The sequence below is a fragment of the Papio anubis genome, chromosome 10 (genome assembly GCF_008728515.1).
Source record: "Papio anubis isolate 15944 chromosome 10, Panubis1.0, whole genome shotgun sequence".
NCBI lineage: Eukaryota > Metazoa > Chordata > Mammalia > Primates > Cercopithecidae > Papio > Papio anubis.
In genome coordinates this window covers 90,196,308-90,218,432 of record NC_044985.1, presented here as the reverse complement: position 1 = coordinate 90,218,432, position 22,125 = coordinate 90,196,308, and the positions used below count along the sequence as shown (strand labels likewise).

Here is a 22,125-nt window from a genome sequence, read left to right as displayed (position 1 = left end):
CATTTTAGCAATTATAAGGATGTTTACTGTTATATCACTGTGGCCTTAATCTGTAATTTTTGTGATAGCTTTTCATATTTACTGGCCATCTGGATATCCTCTTTTATGTTGGGTCTGTTAAGTCTCTCTATTTTTCAAATGGATGTTCTGTCTCTTCCTTATGGATGTGTAGAAATTCCTTATTCTGGACACCAGTTCTTTGCTCAATTATATGTGTTTCGAGTACCATCTTCCTCTCTGGAGCTTCTTTTCACTTTCTTAAACATCTTCCATTGTTTCTTAACTTTACTGCAGTCCAGAGTTTTTATCTTTTTTTGTCAGTGGTTTTTGTGGCCAGAAATCTCTCTTTACCATCAAAGTCCTAGAGATTTTCTCCTGTTTCTAGAAGCTTTACTATTTTGGCTACAACATTTATGTCTACAGTCTACTTCTAACTGATTTTTATATGCAGGGTGATTCGGCAATAAAGTTTCACTTTCCTCTCCATATGAATATTCAATTGACCCAGTATCACTTATTGAAGAAAGTTCTGTCCTCACTGCTGTGCAGCACCACCTTTGTTACAAATCAGACGTCCATATATGTGTCTGTTTCTGGAATTCCTGGTTTGTTTCCATGGTCTAACTCTGCAGCAAGACTATATTATTTTAAAGACTAAAGTTTCTAAGTTTTAGTATCTAATAGAGGACATCTATTCACTTTGTTCTTAAGATTATCCTAGTTCTTCTGGAGCCTTTTACTTTCCCACATTTATTTTTGGAATTGGCTTTTCATTAAAAAAAATAATTCTCTGAGATTTTGATTGAAATTACGTTGGATAAATATAACAATCTAGGCACAAACGACATGCTTACAATATTGATTCTTCAATCCATGAACATGAAAATTTCTTTCAATGTTTATAGTTTCTAGTTTAAAGATCTCACATTTTCTCATGTTTATTCCCTAGATTTTGATGTTCTTTGATGCTATTGTAATTTTTTAATCTCATTTTCTACATGGTATCTGTATATAAAAATAGTTTCTTTTTACATTGGTCTAACCACCTTTTTTAACTCACTTATTGATTCTAATGGTTTACCTAGATATCTTTTGAGTTTTTATGTCCACATGTTGTGTATAAATAATAGTTTTATTTCTTCTTATCCAGTCTTTATCATTTTTATTTTTCTTTCCTTATTTCCTTGAGTAGGACCTCTGACAAAATATTGAATACAGTTGTAATTCAAGCATCAAATCTATTTTCACTTAATATATTATTGATAGAGTTGTATTTAACTTTTTCTTTTTCAATCTGTTATTCTTGCCTATACAATTATCCCTTTTCCTCTCCTTTCTTGTCTTCTTGTGGACTACATTTCATCATTTCAATTTTTCCCTTTCTGTTAACTCTGTAGTTAGTTATAGACTTTTCATAGTCTATTTTGGTAAGAGATTACAATGAGCAACCCTGAACTGTCAATGTCTAAAATTACTTGTTACTTTTATTCTCTTTATAAACAATGCAAAGTCCTTAGAAATTAACATTATTTACTCCCCTCCCAATTTATATGCCATTGTTGTTCATCCCACAAGACAGAATTCACTTAGATTGCCTACATATTTACCTTTCCACTGTTCTTCATTACTTCCTGTATCTCTGAGCTTCCATCGGGAATCATTTTCCTTCTGCCTGAAGAACTCCTTTTTAGTTTTTCCTTTAGTGAGAGTCTGCTGGTGACAAATTCCCTTAATTTTTATTTCCTGAAAATAGTTTTATTTCACCTTCCTTATTAAAAGATATACGTATTGAGTAGAGAATTCTAGGCGCAGTTGTTTTCTTTCTTTTGGCTTCCATTGTTTCTGTTAAGCACTTCACTAGATATGGGCCCCATATTACTTCACTGCTTTTATAGTTCTCCAAAGCCTTGAAATACAAGGCTGCAAACATCCTCAACAAAATATTATTAATAGCAAACCAAATCCAGCAACATATAAAAAGGATTATATACCATGACCAAGTGGGATTTAGCCCACAAATGCAAGATTAGTTTAACATCTGAAAACCAACCAATCTAACTGCTATAGGTTGAACTGCATCCCCCCCAAAATTCACATGTTGAGGTTCTAACCCCTAATGTGACTGTATTTGGAAACAGGGCTTTTAGGAGGTAATTTAGGTTAAATGAAGTCATAACAGTAGCGACATCATTCAATAAGATTGGTGGCCTTATAAAATAGGAAGAGAAATTGCCCTCTCCCTCTGCTACAGAAGGACACAGTAAGAAGGGCTGTTAGGAATTGGTCCATGGCCTGCTAGGAACTGGGCCACATCGCAGGAGGTAAGCGGCAGGCAAGCAAGTGCTACTACCTGAGCTCCACCTCCTGTCAGATCAGTGGAGGCATTAGATTCTCATAGGAGCATAAACTCTATTGTGAACTGTGCATGCAAGGGATCTAGGTTGTGTGCTCCTTATGAGAATCTAATGCCTGATGATCTGAGGTGGAACAGTTAAATCCCAAAACCACCCCTCCACCCTGTCTGTGGAAAAATTGTCTTCCACGAAACTGGTCCCTGGTGCCAAAAAGGCTGGGGACTGCTGATTTAAGTTAACTAGTCTATGGTATTTTATTATGGCAGCCTGAGCTGACGAATACTGTAATATATTATATTAATAGACTAAAGGAAAAAAACGCATACTTATCTAATAGTTGCAGAAAAGCGTTTGACAAAAGCCTATACCCTTTCATGATTAAACACTTATCAAATTAGGAATAGAATGCTAAAACCCACAACTGACATCAAACTTAATGACAAAAGACTGAAAGTTTTCTCCCAAGATTCAAAACAAAACAAGGATATCCATTCTCACTACCGTAATTTAACACTTATCATACTAGAAATTCTAGCAAGAGCAATTAGGCAAGAAAAAGAAATAATGGCATCCAGATTGGGGAAAAAAGCAGTAAAACTATTTGGAAAGGACATAATCTAGTATATAGAAAATCCTAAGGAATCGACAAAAAAACAATTAGCACTAATAAACAAGGTCAGCAAGGTTGTATGATACAAGATCAATATTTAAAAATCTATTGAAGCTCTCCATACACTCCCAACAAACAATCCAAAATGAACTTAAGAAAACTATTCCATTTACAATAGCATCAAAATGAATAAAATGCTTAGGAATAAATTTAGCATAAGAAGTGTAAAACTTGTACACTGAAAATTACAAAACACTGTTGAAAGATTTTAAATCTCTCCGTAAATGGAAATACATACCTCTATTCATGGACTGGAAGACTTAATATTAAGATGTATATTCCCCATGAATGTATCTACAGATTCAACACAATCCCTATCAGAATTCCAGCTGCTTTTCTGCAGAAACTAACAAGGTAATCTTTAAATTCATATGGAAATACAAGGAACCAAGAATAGCCAAAACAATCTTGAAAAAGAGGAACAAAGTTGGAGGACTCAAATGTCATGATTCCAAATTTTACTACAAAGCTGCAGTAATCAAGACTATGTGGTGCTGGCATCAGAGCAGATATATAGATAAATAAAATGGAATTGAAAGTCTAGAGGTAAACCTTATATTTATGGTCAACTGATTTTCAACAAGGATGTCAAGGCAATTGAATCAGGAAAGGATAGTCTTCAACAAACGGTGCTGGTACTACTGTACATCACATGCAAAAGAATAAACTTGGAAAAAGATGGCCAGCACAATGAACAAACCACTATATCTTAACAAAAACAACTTAAGAAGGGCAATGGAGTGCATCAGAGGAGAAACAGAAACCAGGGTGAGCAAAGAACTCAGAATGGCAACACAGAAAGTAGAAGGGAATGCCAGGCCTCCAGCACCCCATTCCCAACCGGGATCAGCGGGGAACCAGGAAGAACTTCTCCCTATAGCAAGGAGGCAAGCAAGAGGATTCCAACAACCAACCCCCATTAATACCTTGTACACCTACAGACCTCACCCCTGCAGTCCTCACAAGGACGAAGACCAGCTGAAGGAGCTATCTGGAGTCTACATCACTGTGTTCCCCTGAAAGAAGAATCCAATACTGTGCCATGGCCCCTGTAAACTATTTGGAAAGGACATGTGGCTACACCACCTTGCAAGTGGAACTATGGCTGAAACGTGTTTTGCTCCAAGGGCAAGTAGCCACGGCTCCCTTTCATCCCTGAGGCTAAGCCACTGCTGAATCATCCCAGCCCAGTGGCCTGACATCCCCAGGCCAAGATACAAACAGTAGCTAAATCCTTCCTCATAGAATCAAGAAGAAATGAAGAAACTTCACCCACCTCTGCTCTCACCCCATCAGGCTGGAGCTAAAGTGGTACCCTGCCTCCCAGGAAAATAGTACCTTTGTGGCTCAAAGCAGTCACGCGTCCCCAGTGCCTAGGTTGAAGTAGCATCCTGAATTGCAGGAAACTGCCTTAGATATTTAGAGTAGTCACACAACCCAGTACCTAAGCTGAAGTGGCACCCAGAGAAATGGCCGCCCGGAACAGTCACGCCACTGTCCCCGATCCCCTCCCAAACCTGAACTGAAGCAGCACATTGCCCCCTGGGGAAATGGTGTCCTGGCCAAGCTGAGCAGCTGTGTACCCCAAGGCTGAGTACCTCATGTCCCAGGGAAAGAGAGCAGTGGCTAAGCTTAGACACCTCATTCTACTAGCCAAACAACTCTAGTACTCTGCTTTCCTAGACCAGACTAGACCCCTAGAGTCTGAGCTGCTGAGACATGCCTTTACCTGGGGAATGGAGTCACTGTACTGTTCCCTGCCCTACCCAGGGTCCAAACAATAGCTATTATCTGCTGCTGCTGAGTCCTACCATTCCAGTGTCGAGTCATTACTACACAATGCCTCATCCCCTGAGACCTAAGTTGCCACTGAGCTCTACTGGCTCACGTTTCTGAACTGCAGCCACACCCTGTTCCCCAGGATCAAACCTCCAGAGCAACTATTTTTCCCTGGAGTCAGGTCAGTGCTGTGCCCTGCCCTTCAGGGGTAGAAATCTCAGCTACAACCTGACTCCCTGGGCCCCAGCTACTAGGGGGTGCCTAAAAGTGACAGGTCCTGGCTCTGTGGGCAACCTACATCCAACCCCACCAAAAAGCAAATCTGTACCCCAAGATTCAGGTGCAACAATAGGTTCATAAGCCTATGAGCCTAGGACCCTGGTCCCACAGCCACTCCAAACACCTGCAACTGGAACACAGTGCTACTAAAGCTGCTTACAGGCCGTGTCAGACCTAACACCAAGAGGAATCTACTCAGCTAAGTCTCCACATTGTAATGAAAACAAGAACAGGTGGATCCCAGAAGCCCTTGACATCAAGGACATTCAGCCTATGCTGCTGCCACTGCCACAGACTTCTACAGTGTAGGCCACTGAGGTGCCCACAGTTATTGCTAATGGTGAACACAGCTGAAGAAACGGAATGAAGACTATATACCACTGCATCTATCTGGCAACAGAGTAACCACACTCTCCCAAGTAGCACATTAAAGCCCAGCTGCAGGTGAAAGTTATTCAATATGAAAGCCACTCCAGAAAGTATGGAAGAAGTGACTATTCCACCAGATGCAGACACATCAATGCAGGGATATAAGAAACATAAAAAAGCAAAGAAATATAACACCACCAAAGGAACATAACTTTCTCATTTAAAAAAAAAAAAAAAAACCAGTGAAAAGAAAATAAACTAATTCTGAAAAAGAATTCAAAATAAAGATCTTAAGGAAACTCAATGAGACAAGAAAATATACATAGACAATTCAACAAAATCAGAAAAACCATTCACATATGAGCAAAAATTCAACACAGAAAAAAATCATAAAAAAGAACCAAACAGGAATCCTACAGCTAAAGAATTCAATGAATGAAATAAAAAATACAATAGAGAGATTCAACAGCAGATTTGATAAAATAGAAGAAAGAAATCTCTAAATTTTTATATCAGTCATTTGAAATTACCCAGTAAGAGGGAAAAAAAAGAAATGATGCAAAAGAGGTGAAAAAAACCTACAAGACTTATGGGACACCACTGAGTGAACAAATATTTGTGTTAGGGGAATCCAGACGGGGAAGACAAGAAGAAAGGCATAGAAAACCTATTTAATGAACTAATAGCAAAAAACTTCCCAAGTCTATGGACATTCAGATATGGGAAGCTCGAAGAATCCCAAATACATTCAACCCAAAAATGTCCTCCTTGAGGCACATTATAAACTGTCAAAGGTCGAAGACCCCCAAAAATGGAATCTGAAAAACAGCAAAAGCATCAAGTCACATATAAGGGAATCATCATTAGACTAACAGCAGATTTATCTGCGAAACTTTAAAGGCCAGCAAAGAACGGGATGATATATTGAAAGTGCTAAAACCATTCCAACAGCCAAACAATACTATACCCAGCAAAGCTATCCTTCAGACATGAGAGAAAAATCAAGTCTTTCCCAGAGAAACAAAAACTGAAGGAATTCATCACCGCTAGATCAGTCTTACAAGAAATGATCAAAGAAGTCCTACATCTGGCAAGTAAAAAAGACAATAGTTACTGTCATGAAAACTTCCAAAAGTAAAAATCTCACTGGCAGAACAGACGTGCAAAGGAGAAAGAGAAAAGACATCCAACTCCACCAAAGAGCAAATCTGTACCCCAAGATCCAGGTGCAACAATAAGTTCATAAACCTATGAGCCTAGGACTCTGGTCCCACAGTCACTCCAAGCACCTACAACTGTTTTCTAACTAACCTAAAAATATAACTATCATATGATCCAGCAATCCTACTGACTAGGTATTTATGCAAAGGAAAGGAAATCAGTATATCAAAGAGATATCTGCACCCCAACATTTATTACTACAGCACTATTCACAATAGCTAAGATATAGAATCAATCTAAGTGTCCATCAACAGATAAAAGAAAAAAGGGCCAGACACAGAGGTTCATGCCTGTAATCCCAACACTTTTGGAGGCTGAGGCAGGTGGATCACATGAGGTCAGGAGTTCAAGACCAGCCTGGCCAACATGGTGAAACCACATCTCTACTAAAAATACAAAAATCAGTCAGGTATGTTGGCATGCTCCTGTAATCCCAGCTACTCAGGAGACTGAGGCAGGAGAATTGCTTGAACCCAAGAGGTAAAGGTTGCACTGAGCCAAGATCATGCCACTGCACTCCAGCCTGGGTGACAGAACAAGACTCTACCTCACAAAAAAAAAAAAGGAAAAAAGAAAAAAAAAAAGGAAATGTGGTATATATACACAGTGGAATACAATTCAGCCATAAAAGAAGAAAATCTTGTCATCAAAGTTGTGCTCATAAAAGTAGAGAACAGAATGGTGATTACTAGAAGCTGGGAAGAAGTCAGGGGAGAGAAATTAGGAGACGATAATTAATGAATACAAAATTACAGCTAGATAGGAGGAATACGTTCTAGTTGTTCTAGTGTCCTATATAGCACTGTAGGATGACTATAGTTAACAATAATTGATTGTAAATTTCCAAACAATTGAAGAGAGGATTTTAAATGTTTCCAACACAAAGAAATGATAAATGTTTGAGGCGATTAGTATGCTAATTACCAGTTTGATTATTACACATTATATACATGTATCAAAATATCACACTGTACCCCATAAATACGTATAATTATTGTAAAAATAATAAAAGTAAACAAATCAATATAAATACATACATATATAAATCCACTATGGGTAGCACAGGGTGAGCTCTGATGAGCATGAATTTTAACATGATTTCTAGGAAATAGATTTAATTTTACAGACGCAAGAAAAAAAAAAGTATAGCCCTATCTCACACCCTTATACAAAAATGAACTCAAAACGGATAAAAGACCTAAATGTAAGAGTAACTATAAAACTCTTAGAAGAAAACATAGGCATATGTCTTCAATCCTGAGATTAGGCAACACTTCTGACACCAAAACACATGAGCAAAACATAGCAAAATTTAAAATTTTTGTGTATCAAAACATAGCATCAAGAAAGTGAAAAGAAGGCCAGGTGTGGTGGCTCCTGCCTGTAATCCCAAAACTTTCAGAGGCCAAAGCAGGAGAATCACTTGGGCCCAGGAGTTTGAGACCAGCCTGGGAAACATGGTGAGACCCCATCTCTACAAAAAATAAAACATTAGCTGGGTATGGTGGTGCACACCAGTAGTCCCAGCTACTTGGGAGGCTGAGGCAGGAGAGCTGCTTGAGCCCAGGAGGCTGAGGCTACAGTGTGCCATGATCGCACCACTGCCCTCCAGCCTGGGCAATGATGTAAGACCCCATCTCAAAAAAAAAAAAAAAGTAACAAGACAACCCACAGAATGGAGAAAGTATTTGTAAATTATATGTCTGATAAAAGTCAAGTATCCAAAATATATAAAGACTTCTACAACTCAACAATAAAAACACAACACAATTAAAAACAGGAAAAGGATCTGAATAGGCATCCCTCTAAACAAGATATACAAATGGCGAATGAAAAGACACTGTATGTCATTAAGGAAATGCAAATCAAAACCAAAATGATACCATCTCACATCCACTAAGATGGCTATAACAACAACAACAACAACAAAAAAGACAACCACAAGTGCTGACAAGAATGTGGAGAAACTGGAACCCTCATACATTGCTGGTGGTAAGGTACAGCCACTTTGACAAACAGTGAGGCACCCTCTCAAAAAAGTTAAACACAATTACCACATGACCGAACAATTCCATCCTACATGTAAACCTAAGAAAAGTGAAAGCATATGTCCACACAAAAACTTGTACACATATATCCATAGCAGCACTATTCATAACAGTCAAAAAGTAAAAATAACCCAAATATCCATAAATTGCTCAATGAATAAACAAAATATGATATATCCATGTAATGGAACATTGTCAGCCATAAAAAGGAAGGAGGTCGTGATGCACGTTACAACATGGATGAACTGTGAAAATATTATGCTACATTAAAGAAAGCAGACACAAAAGGCCACACAATGTTTGATTCCATTTACATGCAATATCCAGAATAAGCAAATCTACACAGACAGGAAATAGACAAGTGGTTGCCAGGGGCTAGTGATAGAAGGGAGGAGTCAGTTACTGCTCAATGGGTACAGAGCTTCCTTCTAGGGTGATGAAAATGTTCTGGAATTAGACAATGGTTGTACAACTTTGTGAACATAACAAAACCTCACTGAATTATACACCTTAAAGGGTCAAGTATATGGTGTATGAGTTATATCACGATAACAAAATTTTTAAATCTCTACACCAACTATTTTTCCCTCAGCAGCCAGAATGAGCCTTTTAAAACACAAAGTAGATGACTTAACTCCTATGCTCAAACTTTGAGATGCTCTCCCATCTCACTTGAAATAAAATTCAAAGTCCTTACATTAGCCTACAATGTCTTAAAGAATCGACTTCTCTGATTTGGGTAATGGGTACAGTAGAAGCCCAATCCCCACCAGGTATGCAATATACCCATGTAACAAACAAGCCCATATACCTCCTGAATCTAAAATACACAATTTACTAGTCTGAATTCTTTGCCTATTACTTCTCACCCACCTCCCCATATCCATGCAGCCACCAGCCTCCTGACTCTTCGCTAGTGTGCCAACCACTCTGTAACCTCGGGGTCTCTGTCTCTTCCCTCTACCTAGAAACTCTTTCCCCAGATAAATGTAAACCTGAGACCCAAACTCCAAATCTCAACTCAATGTCACTTCCTTAAAAAGGCCTTACCTGGCTACCCTACCCCTTCCCTATTTTGTTTTCCTCATAACATTTATCACAATCTCACATATTATGTACTAAATTTATATATTATTTATCTTCTGTCTTACTACACTAGAATACAAGCTTCATGAAAAAAGAGGCTTGGTTTTTGTTCATGGTCATATCCCTAGAACCTTAAACAGTGTCTGCCAACTAACAGATTCCCAATATGATCTGTTCAATAAATAAATAAATGAATTTAATAAAATGTAAGAGAAAGTCACAACTAGGTCCTTTGAGATATTATCATATTAATAGAAACCTCTCACCTGTTCCAGGTTATGATACTGCACACGGCAATAACTGCAATATCCTTGTCTTTTCTGCATCTTGAATAAATAACTGAAGTCAGATGTCTACTGTCTTTGAATACTCAAGCTGAAAAACAAATAGAAAAATGGCAAAAATCATGATAATTCCCTATCTTATGAGGAAAATGGCTATGATAATTAGCAGAAAACAGAAATTCACTTCTACTTCTAATAATTAGGAAAATATACAAGGCTGCTATGAGCCACTGAATAAATAAGTGAGCCTGGAGCAGAGACAAGAACTATGTATCTTATGAAAGAACAGTTAGTTGCCAATATTTGAAGACTAGATGACTAAATATTTAGTTTTTCTAATAACTTATTAGAGATATTAGATACTGATTTAGTAACAAAGAATACAATATTAAATTTGTGAAGACCAATTACTTCTATGATATTGTTATGGTATATTTACTATACTCTAATGGAGCTCATTAATTTCTCCATCATGTTTCCATATCAAACCCCAGATTATTTGACAACGTCTCATTCTCTGTCATCATGAGTGTAAAGACACCACATGGCATTTTCTGCTTAGCTCACAAAGAGGCAGATTTTTAAATAATTTATCCAACACAGTTGCTAAAAATCAGAATAACTAATTTAGCCTCTGAAACACAAAACATTTTTCTTCTGAGAATTATGTAAGCCAGATAAACAGGAGAGATTTTTTTTCCTACTAGTGTTTAGATTTCTCTACAAATAAATAGTTTTCCAGTTTCCACTCACCTAAAAGTGTAATCCTTCAACATTACATACTGCATGGTTGCCAAACCAGGATGAATACCCAAAATTTTAGTAGAGCTGAGGTGAGCCTAGGATTCAGAATTTTTAAAATTCCCCCAGTAATTTTCATGCCCAGTCAATGTATTAACTGACACAAAGTACATATAATTTATGATTATTTTAAGTAAAAACTTTAATGCAGTTTATTTGCTGCTTTGTTAAGCTGAAAATAGAATTGCAAATAATTTTGTATTTCAATTAATTTAAGCATTCTCATCTGTTGGAAAATATATAACAATCATTCTATAATGTGTTATGAGTATTTCTGCAATGGGAAAAATTTAATCATTAAAATCAATAACTGAAAAATGAAATCACAGCCTTAAAACCATAAGATGAGGTGAAAAAAACTTCATTAAGTCAAAATGCTAGCATAATATTTACTTACCTATTACTTCTTATTATGAGAAATTGATTTTCTGACTTCTCACATTTATGGGGAAAATTAATCAATTAAATCAGCCTCTGACACAAAAAACATGTAAGACATTACTTACTTAAAATTTGGTCTTTTTTCCACTAATTTACTTCACTTATTAACCTACAGCAATAAAACAGAACAAACTTTTATTTTAAATTGTACTTACACATAAGGCAAATTTCAAGCTGAGAGAGCCTAGAGCTTAAATGTAAGCTTTGAAAAATCCTAAAATAAACTTTTGGGGGATTGAAAATATAATTAAAACATTCATTAAATAAAGGACAAAAGTAAACCATTAATCTAATATCACATACACACAAAATGTAAATACTTAAATATTTTTAGTCTTTAACCTTATGGTCCTTAACTCTTATGGCATTATCACCTGCCACTTCCGTCATCTCTAGTGCCATAATGGCAGTGAGTTACAATAAACCAGAAGCATGTGTTGGCATTTTTTAAAATTAACATGCTAGGACCCCATCAGAAACTTACCAAATCAAAATCCCATGGGTTGAGGGAACCCAGGACATACATTATGAAGCATATTTAAAATGCTCAAGGTGGCCGGGCATGGTGGCTCATGCCTCTAATCCCAGAACTTTGGGAGGCCAAGGCAGGTGGATCACCTGAGGTCAGGAGTTCGAGAACAGCCTGGCCAACACAGCAAAACCCCATCACTACCAGAAATACAAAAATTAGCTGGGTGTGGTGGCAGATGCCTATAGTCCCAGCTACTCGGGAGGCTGAGGCAAGAAAATCGTCTGAACCCAGGAGGTGGAGGCTGCAGTGTGCCAAGGTCACGCCACTGCACTCCAGCCTGGGCGACAGAGCAAGGCTTTGTCTCGAAAAAATAAAATAAAATAAAATGCTCAAAGTGATTCTGCTATAAGTTGACTCAATAACATAAGTCATCATTTTTTATAAACTAATAAAACTTATTTATTAAAGGAATCACTTCTTTAGGGTCTGGATTTACATTACTTTGCATGCCTAAATAGGTCTTTTTATACAAACTCTGAATTCTACTAGAACCTGATATTTTTAAAGTAACAAATTATTTACCTGGAGCAGGAAAAAGTCAGGTATTTCATCAGCTGTATTAGTTCAGGCAAATATCTGTAAATTAAAATAAAATCATTTTTAAAAAGAGGTCCCATAAGTGTCTACCATTGACCAAACATATCCAGATATATTTTGAAAAGTGACATGTTCCCAATAATAAAAGAAAAAATATTAACTTTGGAACACAAAGCACTTTACATACTATGACCCACTGAATCTCACACATGACCTCCTAAAGTTCTGGCGCAGTGACTGTGATGGCCCATCTAACCCACCATCAAACACTGCAGGTCTCTGGGTTCCTGGAACTGTAGCTGTAAAAGACTGTAAGGCTGAATTGTGCCTCTGGTAAGGTTGAGAACAAAAATGCCGTCAAACCCAAAATTAGCTTCATAAGAAACTTCCCGAGGCTTAGGTACACGTTAGCTTTAATGAAAAATACTGTCAATTCTTTTATCACCTATCTACATCAATACACTATTAAGCAGAAGCATGTTTTTTATTCCTCCGCATTGCTGTGGGCAAAGTGCTGCTCCTTATCCAGGATCACTGATTAAGAAAAAAATCCAACACATGGGCTCAAGAAAGCCAGTGACACCACGGTATAATCAAAGAATAACTTTTTTTTTTTTTTTTTTTTTTTGAGACGGAGTTTCGCTCTTTTTGCCCAGGCTGGAGTGCAATGGCACGATCTCAGCTCACCACAACCTCCACCTCCTGGGTTCAAGCAATTCTCCTGCCTCAGCCTCCCGAGTAGCTGGGATTACAGGCATGCGCCACCATGCCTGGCTAATTTTGTATTTTTAGTAGAGACAGGGTTTCTCCATGTTGGTCAGGCTGGTCTTGAACTCCCGACCTCAGGTGATCCACCTGCCTCGGCCTCCCAAAGTGCTGGGATTACAGGAGTGAGCCACCGCGCCCGGCCTAAAGAATAACTATTAAGCACCTACTCAATGCAGAGTTCCATGGTAGAAACTTTAAGGGATAGAGGCAAATATGAGACAAGTTTTCTTGCCCTCAAAAAAATTTTAAATGAAATTGAGAAATTCAAGCCAAAGAATGAAGTGCTGCCTAAGAAATGCCTCAGCAAAAATAATAAATGCAATCAGTTCAACTGCAAAGTTCAGTTTTAGCTAGAGTGGCCAGGGATGCCACTGTGGATATGGTTTTTTAACCAGATACTGGAAAATGGGTGGGATTTACTCACTCAAAGGTTGGGAAATGATATTCCGATTAACAAACAAGCAAAGGTACAACAGCAAGAAAATACAAGGTACATTTGGAGACAGTAAATTAACAAATCCAGCTGAATCTAAGGTTTCATTTGAGAATTTAAGGGGCAATAAAGCAGGGAAAGTAGACTGGATTTTGACATGGTAGTATTCAAATGCAGACTAAAGAACTTAGACCGTACCTTTAGGCACTGTGGAAGTTTTTTTGGAGAGTGGTTTAAGAAAATTCTGGAAAAATGATTCTCTCCTACTCAAAACAGCTTTCCAAAGGGTAAGGGACATAACTATTAACTACTCAGCACCATTTCCTAAAATACTGGAGAATTAGTCAATTCCCAAAATCACCAAGTTAAGAGTCAGTATCCCTTAAAGCATAGTCATGTATGCTTATAAAACAAGAAAACACACATTTAATTTTTCTTTTAAAAATGACTTTTATTAATTATTACAAAAGTAAAACATTTATAATAGTACAATTATAAAAATAAAGAGCATAAAAATCAGTCATAATCTACCCACCATTAACGTGTCGTATTCTTCTTTGTTCTAAACATATTTTTACAAAAATGGGATGGTACAGTACATTCTATTCTATAGCCACCCTCTCTCACTGAACCACATATAATGAGTACCTTTATATATCATTATAAAATGCTATTATAAAATAGAAGAAAATAAAGTAAAATAAAATAGAATGTTTAATGATTGCATAGTATTTTGTCAGTGTAGATAAAAGCCCTGTCAAGACAAGAACCAGTAGTTGGAGGGTTAACTTCTTAAAGTCAATCAGTAAGATAATTTTTTAAATCTACACATAACCTTAATATTTAACCTAAAACTTCTAAGTTTATATATGTTTAAGACCAAATTGGGCTTTTTTTGTTTCACTGGTATTTTTAGTATGGGGGTTGTTGCTTTTTTTTTTTTCTTTTTTGACAGATTAGAGTTTCAAGACATGTCTTTTCATAAACTACATCGTAATTCACCCCTGAGTTTCCATTTTTGTTCCTCTAAAGCAGAACAAAAATCTGAAGGCAGTTTCAAATCTGAGAGCAGAATTATGATCAATGGTAAACATTTTTCCCTAATCTTTCACAGTTATCATACCCAGTTCTTTTGCAAATATAACCTTTTTATGAATCCAAAGCATTCTATTTATTTTTCATAAAAATAACAATGCTATTTTTAAAAAATGACTATGTTCACCTTCTTATTTCATTCATTTATGTAACATTTAAAATTGCATAAACCTATCCCAGGCAGTGAACAGAGATTTCTGAGCTACCCAGATGACTTAGGTAGAAATGTCTTAAAATAAAAATAAAACAGCATTTTGGTTGTTTTTTTTTTTTTTTTTTTTTTAAGAAATATTTCTTGCACACCTGAGATCTGCACCAGCTGCAGAGGTAAACATCAATAAAAATATTTCTGAAATGAGTTTGGAGTTGTCGTGTGTGTATTTCTCAAACTGAGTGTGGCAGTGTGGTAAGAACCAACAAAACCCACAATTCTCATAAAACATATTTTTCAAATGCCTGACAAAAGAGACATCAACTTAATAAAAAATAGTAATAAGGAAAGACAATAGAAAGGCATTTGGTTTTCTGAATAAGACAATCTGAATTTTCTGTCCAGTAGTAAGGAAGCAATTGAGGGGCAATGACAAAACAATGGCCGAATGACATAAAAAGACCACACTAATTCAGTGTCAGTTCCTCCACACAACACTACTAATTTTCAGTTTTCCCCTTTTTTGGATTATCCACGCTATGCTGGCTTTCCTCTGGTGACAAGCATTATCCTAGACACCTCTATTCAGTCTTAATAAAATAATAATAGCTAATACTTAGTACTTAATCTGAGCCAGGCGCTCTGTCAACAGCTTCCTGTGCATTATCTCATCTAAATAACAAACAGCTTTATAAGGTAGCTGCCATGATTAATTCCCATTTAACAAATCAGGCAACTGAGGCTGAGAGAAAAGAGGTATCTCATTGCAGGTCTCACACCAATAACCAGCGTAACTGAGATGTGATCACTGGTCAATTTGAGTAGTTTATGCTTTAACCTTTTAACGATTTTGACACTTCCTCTCTGTATTTTTAGGAATACTGCTTGCTTTAATATTAGGTGAAAACAAATTATTAGGACTCTTATTTGCTGCAATCAACAACAACACTATTCCAAAGAAAAAAATAAAACTAATGTTTATTTTAATTGCATCATCGCTCAGCTGAGTGCTGACAGTACCTTGGATTAGCGACTTTCAAGATTATTTAACATGACACACAGGAACCAATACATTTTTAATTACAACCGAGCACACACTCACAGGCACACACGCACAGTTAAAACATTTTTCACAAAACAATACTCTCATTACATGTAATGCATTCTGATATTTTCTATGCGATCTTTCATGCTAGTCACGACCCACTAAATTTCACAATGCACACGCGCACAAACATTTTTCACAAAACAATACTCTCACTACATGTAATGCATTCTGATTTTTTAATGCAATCCTTTTAAAAAAAATTGCATGCTAGTCATGACCCACTAAATTAATTTCACAATTCACGAACCGGCTGAAAAAACTCAGTTTGAAAAAACACTGCCTCCAATTATTACGCAGAGTAAACAATATTTTATAGAAACCAGTTCTTACCCTGAATTCAGCTTATTTCTATCCAAATCACTGGCCACTGCAGTGATACTTTATCAACTCTCTAACGAGTTGCTTTCTTGCCTTCTAGGCTTTGGGTTCAAACGATAGAGAAAAGGTCTTCCATGTATTTAGTGAAAAAAGCAAATAAACACCCCTTATGTAACACACGTTTGTGTATTAATTAATGAGAAGGGAAAGATACACCCCCAAATTGTTAGCAGATTCTCTCGAGGATGAGATCGCTACAGGCTGCCTCCGTCGTCCCTCCCCCTCCCCACACGTAGCATATTGCTGTAAAAAAGAAAAACAAAAACAAGCTATTTCCTTTAGGTGGGGGTGGGGTTTTGGTCCCTTGAGAACCAGTATCTTGTTACGCATTTTTTCCACGAGCTACCAAGAATCATCGCGTGGGATAATCGCAGGAGCTGGCAAGGGCCTTCTTAGGAGCAAGTAAAAACGATGGCGTAACATGACCACATTTACACAACTGTTGCACGGCGGTAGTAAAAGGATCACTAACACAAAAATCAAACGTTTCCAAATAAACTACAATAGCCCGAGGCTGGGAAAGGCCTAGGTCTGGGGCCAACTGCACCCAACGCAGGGCGCTGGGGAAAGGGGGTGTGTGGACAGGTGGCTCGGAATCTCGGCCCCACAGGTGCCCAGGGGCAAGACTCCGCGGGTTCCCGGCCCTCAATCCGACCCCGCAGGCCGCCCCCTCCCCGAGCCCGGGCCCGAGGCCTCTCTGACCCAGGGCCCCGGACAGAAGCGCAGTGCAGCCCGCGCCCCACCTCCTCCCCTCCCCTCGCCCCGCCACCTCGATCCCGGCCCGGAGCCGCTGACACCTCTCACGCAGCAGGGGCAGAAAGGGACGCGGGATTGGGGGAAGCCAAGGACCTGCGAGGCGGCCGCGGGAGCCCAGCGAGTGGTCCTGGCGTCCCTCAGGAAGAAGGCGCCCCGGGCGCCCGGCGAGCACGCCCCGCCCGCGGGCGTCGCCCCGGCCGCGCCCCGCCCCCGCCGTGGCACTCACCTCCGCGGAGGCCTCCCGGATTCCTTCCGGGCCGCGGTGGAGACCGAGGACCGCGCCGGGCGGTCGCCCTTCTTATTCCGGTTCCGTGGCGGCGGCCGAACCCCACACCGTCCAAGTGCCGCGGCCCCGCTGCCCGCGGAGCCAGAAATAGGCGCCTTCGGCCCCTGCAATCCGCAGGGGAGAAGCGGGGAGGGAGCGCGTCTCGCAGGACGCGGGCTCCGAGTCGCGACTCCACTCACGCAGGCATCCAAGGCAACGTGGCGTTGCAACCCTGATGGAGGTTTGACGTCAGGGAAGGTGCGAAAACCGGACCCCTTCTGACGCAGGAGCGGCGGGACCGCCCCCTGCCCGCCCGCCCACTCACTCACTCACTCACTCTCTCTCCCACCCGGGCTGAGGAGCCCCTTCCTCCCCTCCAGGAGCTCTTAAAGCGGACACTTCCTCCCTGGTCAGGGCCCCACTCTGGAGCTTGGAAATCTATCACGTTCCAACGAAAATGACCAGACTCATAAACGCAGTTAGGACGCGAAGCAGAGACCAAGGTTTTAGCGTTTGAGGGTCCAAATAAAAGCTGCTTGCCAATTCAAAGCAACATATGAATGTAGAAAAGAAAACGGGGCTAAGAGAGCTAGTCGTTTTCTGTTTCCACGCCTATTTCATAGTGAGGTGCATCTCACAAAAGCTGGTGTTCAATGAGCGCTTGCTGTGCTAGGCGTTAAGGTTTCTATACATTACTGCATTTCATTTCAGAGTAACTGAATGAATCCTATTATTGTCCCCCCTTTGACAAATGAGAAAACTGAGGCTTAAGGAAGTTAGGTATTCAAAGATCTATCCTGCACATTAAAGGGTTACGAATATTAACAAACATTAGGTCATGCAATTATATTTACTGCGCTACCCATTACGAATACAGTTGTGAGCAAAAACAGTTTAATTGTAACGGAGATAACAAACCTAAATGAATAACACTACTGAATATGAAATTATAATCTGCGATAAGAAGTTTCTGAAACACCTAAACCAATTTTACTAAAATGAAGAGAGGCCCTGTTGCAAAGCTTATGTCTAATGTAAAAATAATCTTAAAATGAGCTACTTTGCTGTTTGGCTGTAGCTATAATTGTCGTTACCCTTTTTAATAAGCTTGTGATTTTGTCCCTTTAAAAAACAAACAAACAAACACAAAACAAAACTTGCCCGTTGCTTTTGCATCCATTGTTTTCATTCTTTCTGTATTTCTCAGCTCCTTCTTCCCCCACTACATCTTTCTCTCACTTTAAACTTGGACTCCTGCAACTGTTCGATTTATAACCTCCCTTAGATTTAACATACCAAAAAGTACGGATTTCTTTTAAGGCAAGTTTTTTCCACATCCTAACTTTGGAATTATAGAAAATCCACTTTACATTGATCCAACCACCATGGCATTATGTATTTCACAGATGCTAAGCCACATTTTTCCCCACAGTTTAACATCTGTGAAATCAAGATGCATCTTACAAACTCTCGTTGACCAGGTAGCAGTACAGACCTGGTTGTCATTACCTCCACATATTACAACGTGGATGTTGCTGTGCAGGTTGTCCTCATTTCAACTGAGATAAGTGCATTGTTTAATAAAACACATAACCCTAGCAGGAAGGGAATTAACAGACAAAATTTACTCAAACTTGGAGAGAGATTTTCCTAGGGAAAGAAGGAAGATTTTCCTGGAGAAGATTTTCCTAGGACCAAAAAGAGATTTCCCCAGCATTTAGAAAAGAAAGAGATGGGGCTGGCTAAGAACCGGTAGTCTTCTGGAAGCCCTGGGTTACTCACCAAGTACATTCATTCTTGACGGATTTGGGGAAACTATATATGAACAGTTAAATACTAAGCCTACTTGCACCCCCCGAAAATGAAATAACTTGGATATTATTCTTGATAGCCTGGTTAGTCAATTACAACCCCTACAGATTTTATTCAATAACACCATCGAAGAAGGAAAACAAGTCTTGAATGTTTTGCGTGAAAACACGCAATTGACATATTCAGGTGAGATCAAGAAGGTGCCAACATCAAAACTTGCAGAATAAGATCAGCTGCTTGGAAGAAAATGCTGCATACACATACAATATAATGCAGCATTCTTACTTTCTCTCTCTGTCCCTTTTTTTTTTTTTTTTTTTTTTGAGACAGGGTCTCCTTCTGTCACCCAGGCTGGAGTTCAGTGGCACAAACACGGCTCACTGCAGCCTTGATCTCCCAAGTTCAAGCGATCCTCTTGCCTTAGTCTCCCAAGCCGCTGGGACCACAGGCGTGTGCCACCATGCCTGGTTATTTTCTTTATTGTTTGTAGAGATGGGGTTCTCACTTTGTTGCCCAGGCTGGTCTCAAGCTCCTGGCATCAAGGGATCCTCCCACCTTCGCCTCCCAAAGTGCTGAGATTACAGATATGAGCCACTGTGCCTGGCTGGGGCACTCTTAAGGTTAGATGCATCACCAACACCTTCGGTGGAAAACTACAGCCATGGACAACTGATTCAAAAAGTAATTCATAAAAGTTGAGCTCTGGGCCCGGCACAGTGGCTCACGCCTGTAATTCCAGCACTTTGGGAGCCCGAGGTGGGCGGATCACCTGAGGTCAGGAGTTTGAGACCAGCCTGGCCAACATGGCAAAACTCCATCTCTACTGAAAAAAAAACACACACACACAAAAGTTAACCAGCCATGGTGGCGCGTTCGTGTAATCCCAGCTACTGGGGAGGCTGAGGCAGGAGAATCACTTGAACTTGCGAGGCAGAGGTTGCAGTGAGCTGAGATCACGCCACTGCACTCCAGCCTGGGTGATAGAGTGAGACTTCGTCTCAAAAAAAAAAAATTAAAAAAATATATAAGTAAAAGTTGAGTTCCGAATACGAATAAGTTTCTGAAATACCTAAACCAATTTTACAAGATCAATGCGTAATAAATGTGTCACGGTCTGAGAGTGCTCTGAGTATGAAATAAAAATAGGCCAGGTACAGTGGCTCGCACTGTAGTCCCAGCAATTTGGGAGGCTAAGGCGGGAGGATCTCTTGATCCCAGGAGTTCAAGACCAACTTGGGAAACAGCGAGACCTCGTCTCTACAAAAAATACAAAAAAAATCAGCCGGGTATGTATGGTGGCGCATGCCTGTAGTCCCAGCTACTCAGGAGGCTAAAGCGGGAGAATCACCTGAGCCTGGGATGTAGAGGCTGCAGCGAGCCGTGATCGCACCACTGCATTCCAGCCTGGACAACAGTGGAAACCCTGTCTCAAAGAGGAAAAAAAAAAGAAAAAGAAAAACACTAAATTACACGAAATTGTTGTGTTATAGTTTAGTTGGCAAAATTTTTCTTCCAACATGATACTATCATAAAACATCAAAGGGAGTGCCATTCTGCATCAGATCAGCAGTCGGCACAAATCAGATTTCCGTCTACTGGCAATGGGCACGTTTTGTGGGAGAGCTTAGTTATCTATAAGGTTAAGCTCCAAAAGTTGTAATTTCCCCCTCAATTCTTTATTAACCCGTTACAGATCTAAACACATTACACATCTAAACATAGTTAAAGGACCTTAGAGATCAGGGTTGGGTTTGTATGTACTCCATTCCCTCCCCCAACATATTTGGTCCAGGGAGAAAAAAGTGCTGGGTATGTGTTATTTCACATTCTTCCTTCTTCTAAGGAACACCAAAACCCGCTCTTTTGTGTCTAGAAAGCACTCCAATAATGCCTACATTTTGTAAGCCATTTAAGCTAATATTAGGCTAATGTCTTAAGGAAAGGCTATTAGGAAAAAACAAGATCTCATAGCTGGGTCATAAAAGAATTTAGATTTCATCAATTTAGAGTGTGGGCTATTTCTTTTCCCAAATTCTATTACTGTGTGCTTCATTCTACCTATTCAGTCAGGTGAGATCATTATAAAGCTTTTACCCCTAAGCCTGGCATGTTAGCTCTTTAAAAAGTAAAATTTTTTCTTTAAGCATAAAGGGATTCATGCACATGCCCCATCCAAATCATTATTTTAAAATAATTGTGGGCCAGGTGCAGTGGCTCATGCCTGTAATCCCAGCACTTTGGGAGGCTGAGGCAGGTGGATCATTTGAGCTCAGGAGTTTGAGATCAGCCTGACCAACATGGTGAAACCCCATCTCTTCTAAAAATAAAAATTTGGCTGGGAATGGTGGCTTAAGCCTGTATCTCAGCTACTCAGGAGGCTGAGGCAGGAGAATCGTTTGAACCCAGGAGGTGGAGGTTGCAGGCAACTGAGATCACGCCACTGCACTCCAGCCTGAGAGAAAGAGTGAAGACTCTGTCTCAAAAATAAATAAATAATAAAATCCAATTAAAGTAATGTGAATGGTCAGAAAATATCTCCATTTGTCATGTTGATTCCTCCCTGTAAGGTAGAGGGAAGGATAGTAGTGTTAAATGTCCTCATCTTCCCAGTTGTTGGAACAAAAATGTTGATGCAAAAAATGCAGGCCGGGCACAGCGCCTCACGCCTGTAATCCCAGCACTTTGAGAGGCCGAGACGGGTGGATCAGGAGGTCAAGAGATCAAGACCATCCTGGCCAACAATGGTGAAACCCCCTCTCTACTAAAAATGCAAAAATTAGCTGGGTGTGGTAGCGTGTGCCTATAGTCTCAGCTACTCAGAGGCTTGAGGCAGGAGAATCACTTGAACCTGGGAAGTGGAGGTTGCAGTGAGCCAAGATGGTGCCACTGCACTCCAGCCTGAAGACAGAGCGAGAATCTGTCTCAAGAAAAAAAACAAAACAAAACAGGCAGGGCAGG

The 22,125-nt window shown here is 39.5% G+C and overlaps 1 protein-coding gene across 25 annotated transcripts in view; it reads right to left on the bottom strand.

Moving 5' to 3' along the window:
- The window catches only part of ZDBF2 (zinc finger DBF-type containing 2), a 38,577-nt gene extending 20,960 nt beyond the window's left edge, over positions 1-17,617 (bottom strand). For 3 of the 25 annotated variants that reach the window (XM_017946867.3, XM_017946869.3, XM_017946868.3), the window contains exons 1-3: positions 17,317-17,591; positions 12,387-12,440; positions 10,073-11,556 (exon numbers count right to left, since the gene is read on the bottom strand). In XM_017946867.3, the coding sequence (XP_017802356.1) occupies positions 10,073-10,132 (60 nt within the window). In that variant the 5' untranslated portion in view covers positions 10,133-11,556; positions 12,387-12,440; positions 17,317-17,591. The other 22 variants (XM_017946860.3, XM_009182874.4, XM_021923906.2 and 19 more) reach the window with 22 other exon arrangements.
- Positions 17,618-22,125: the final 4,508 nt, after the last annotated feature.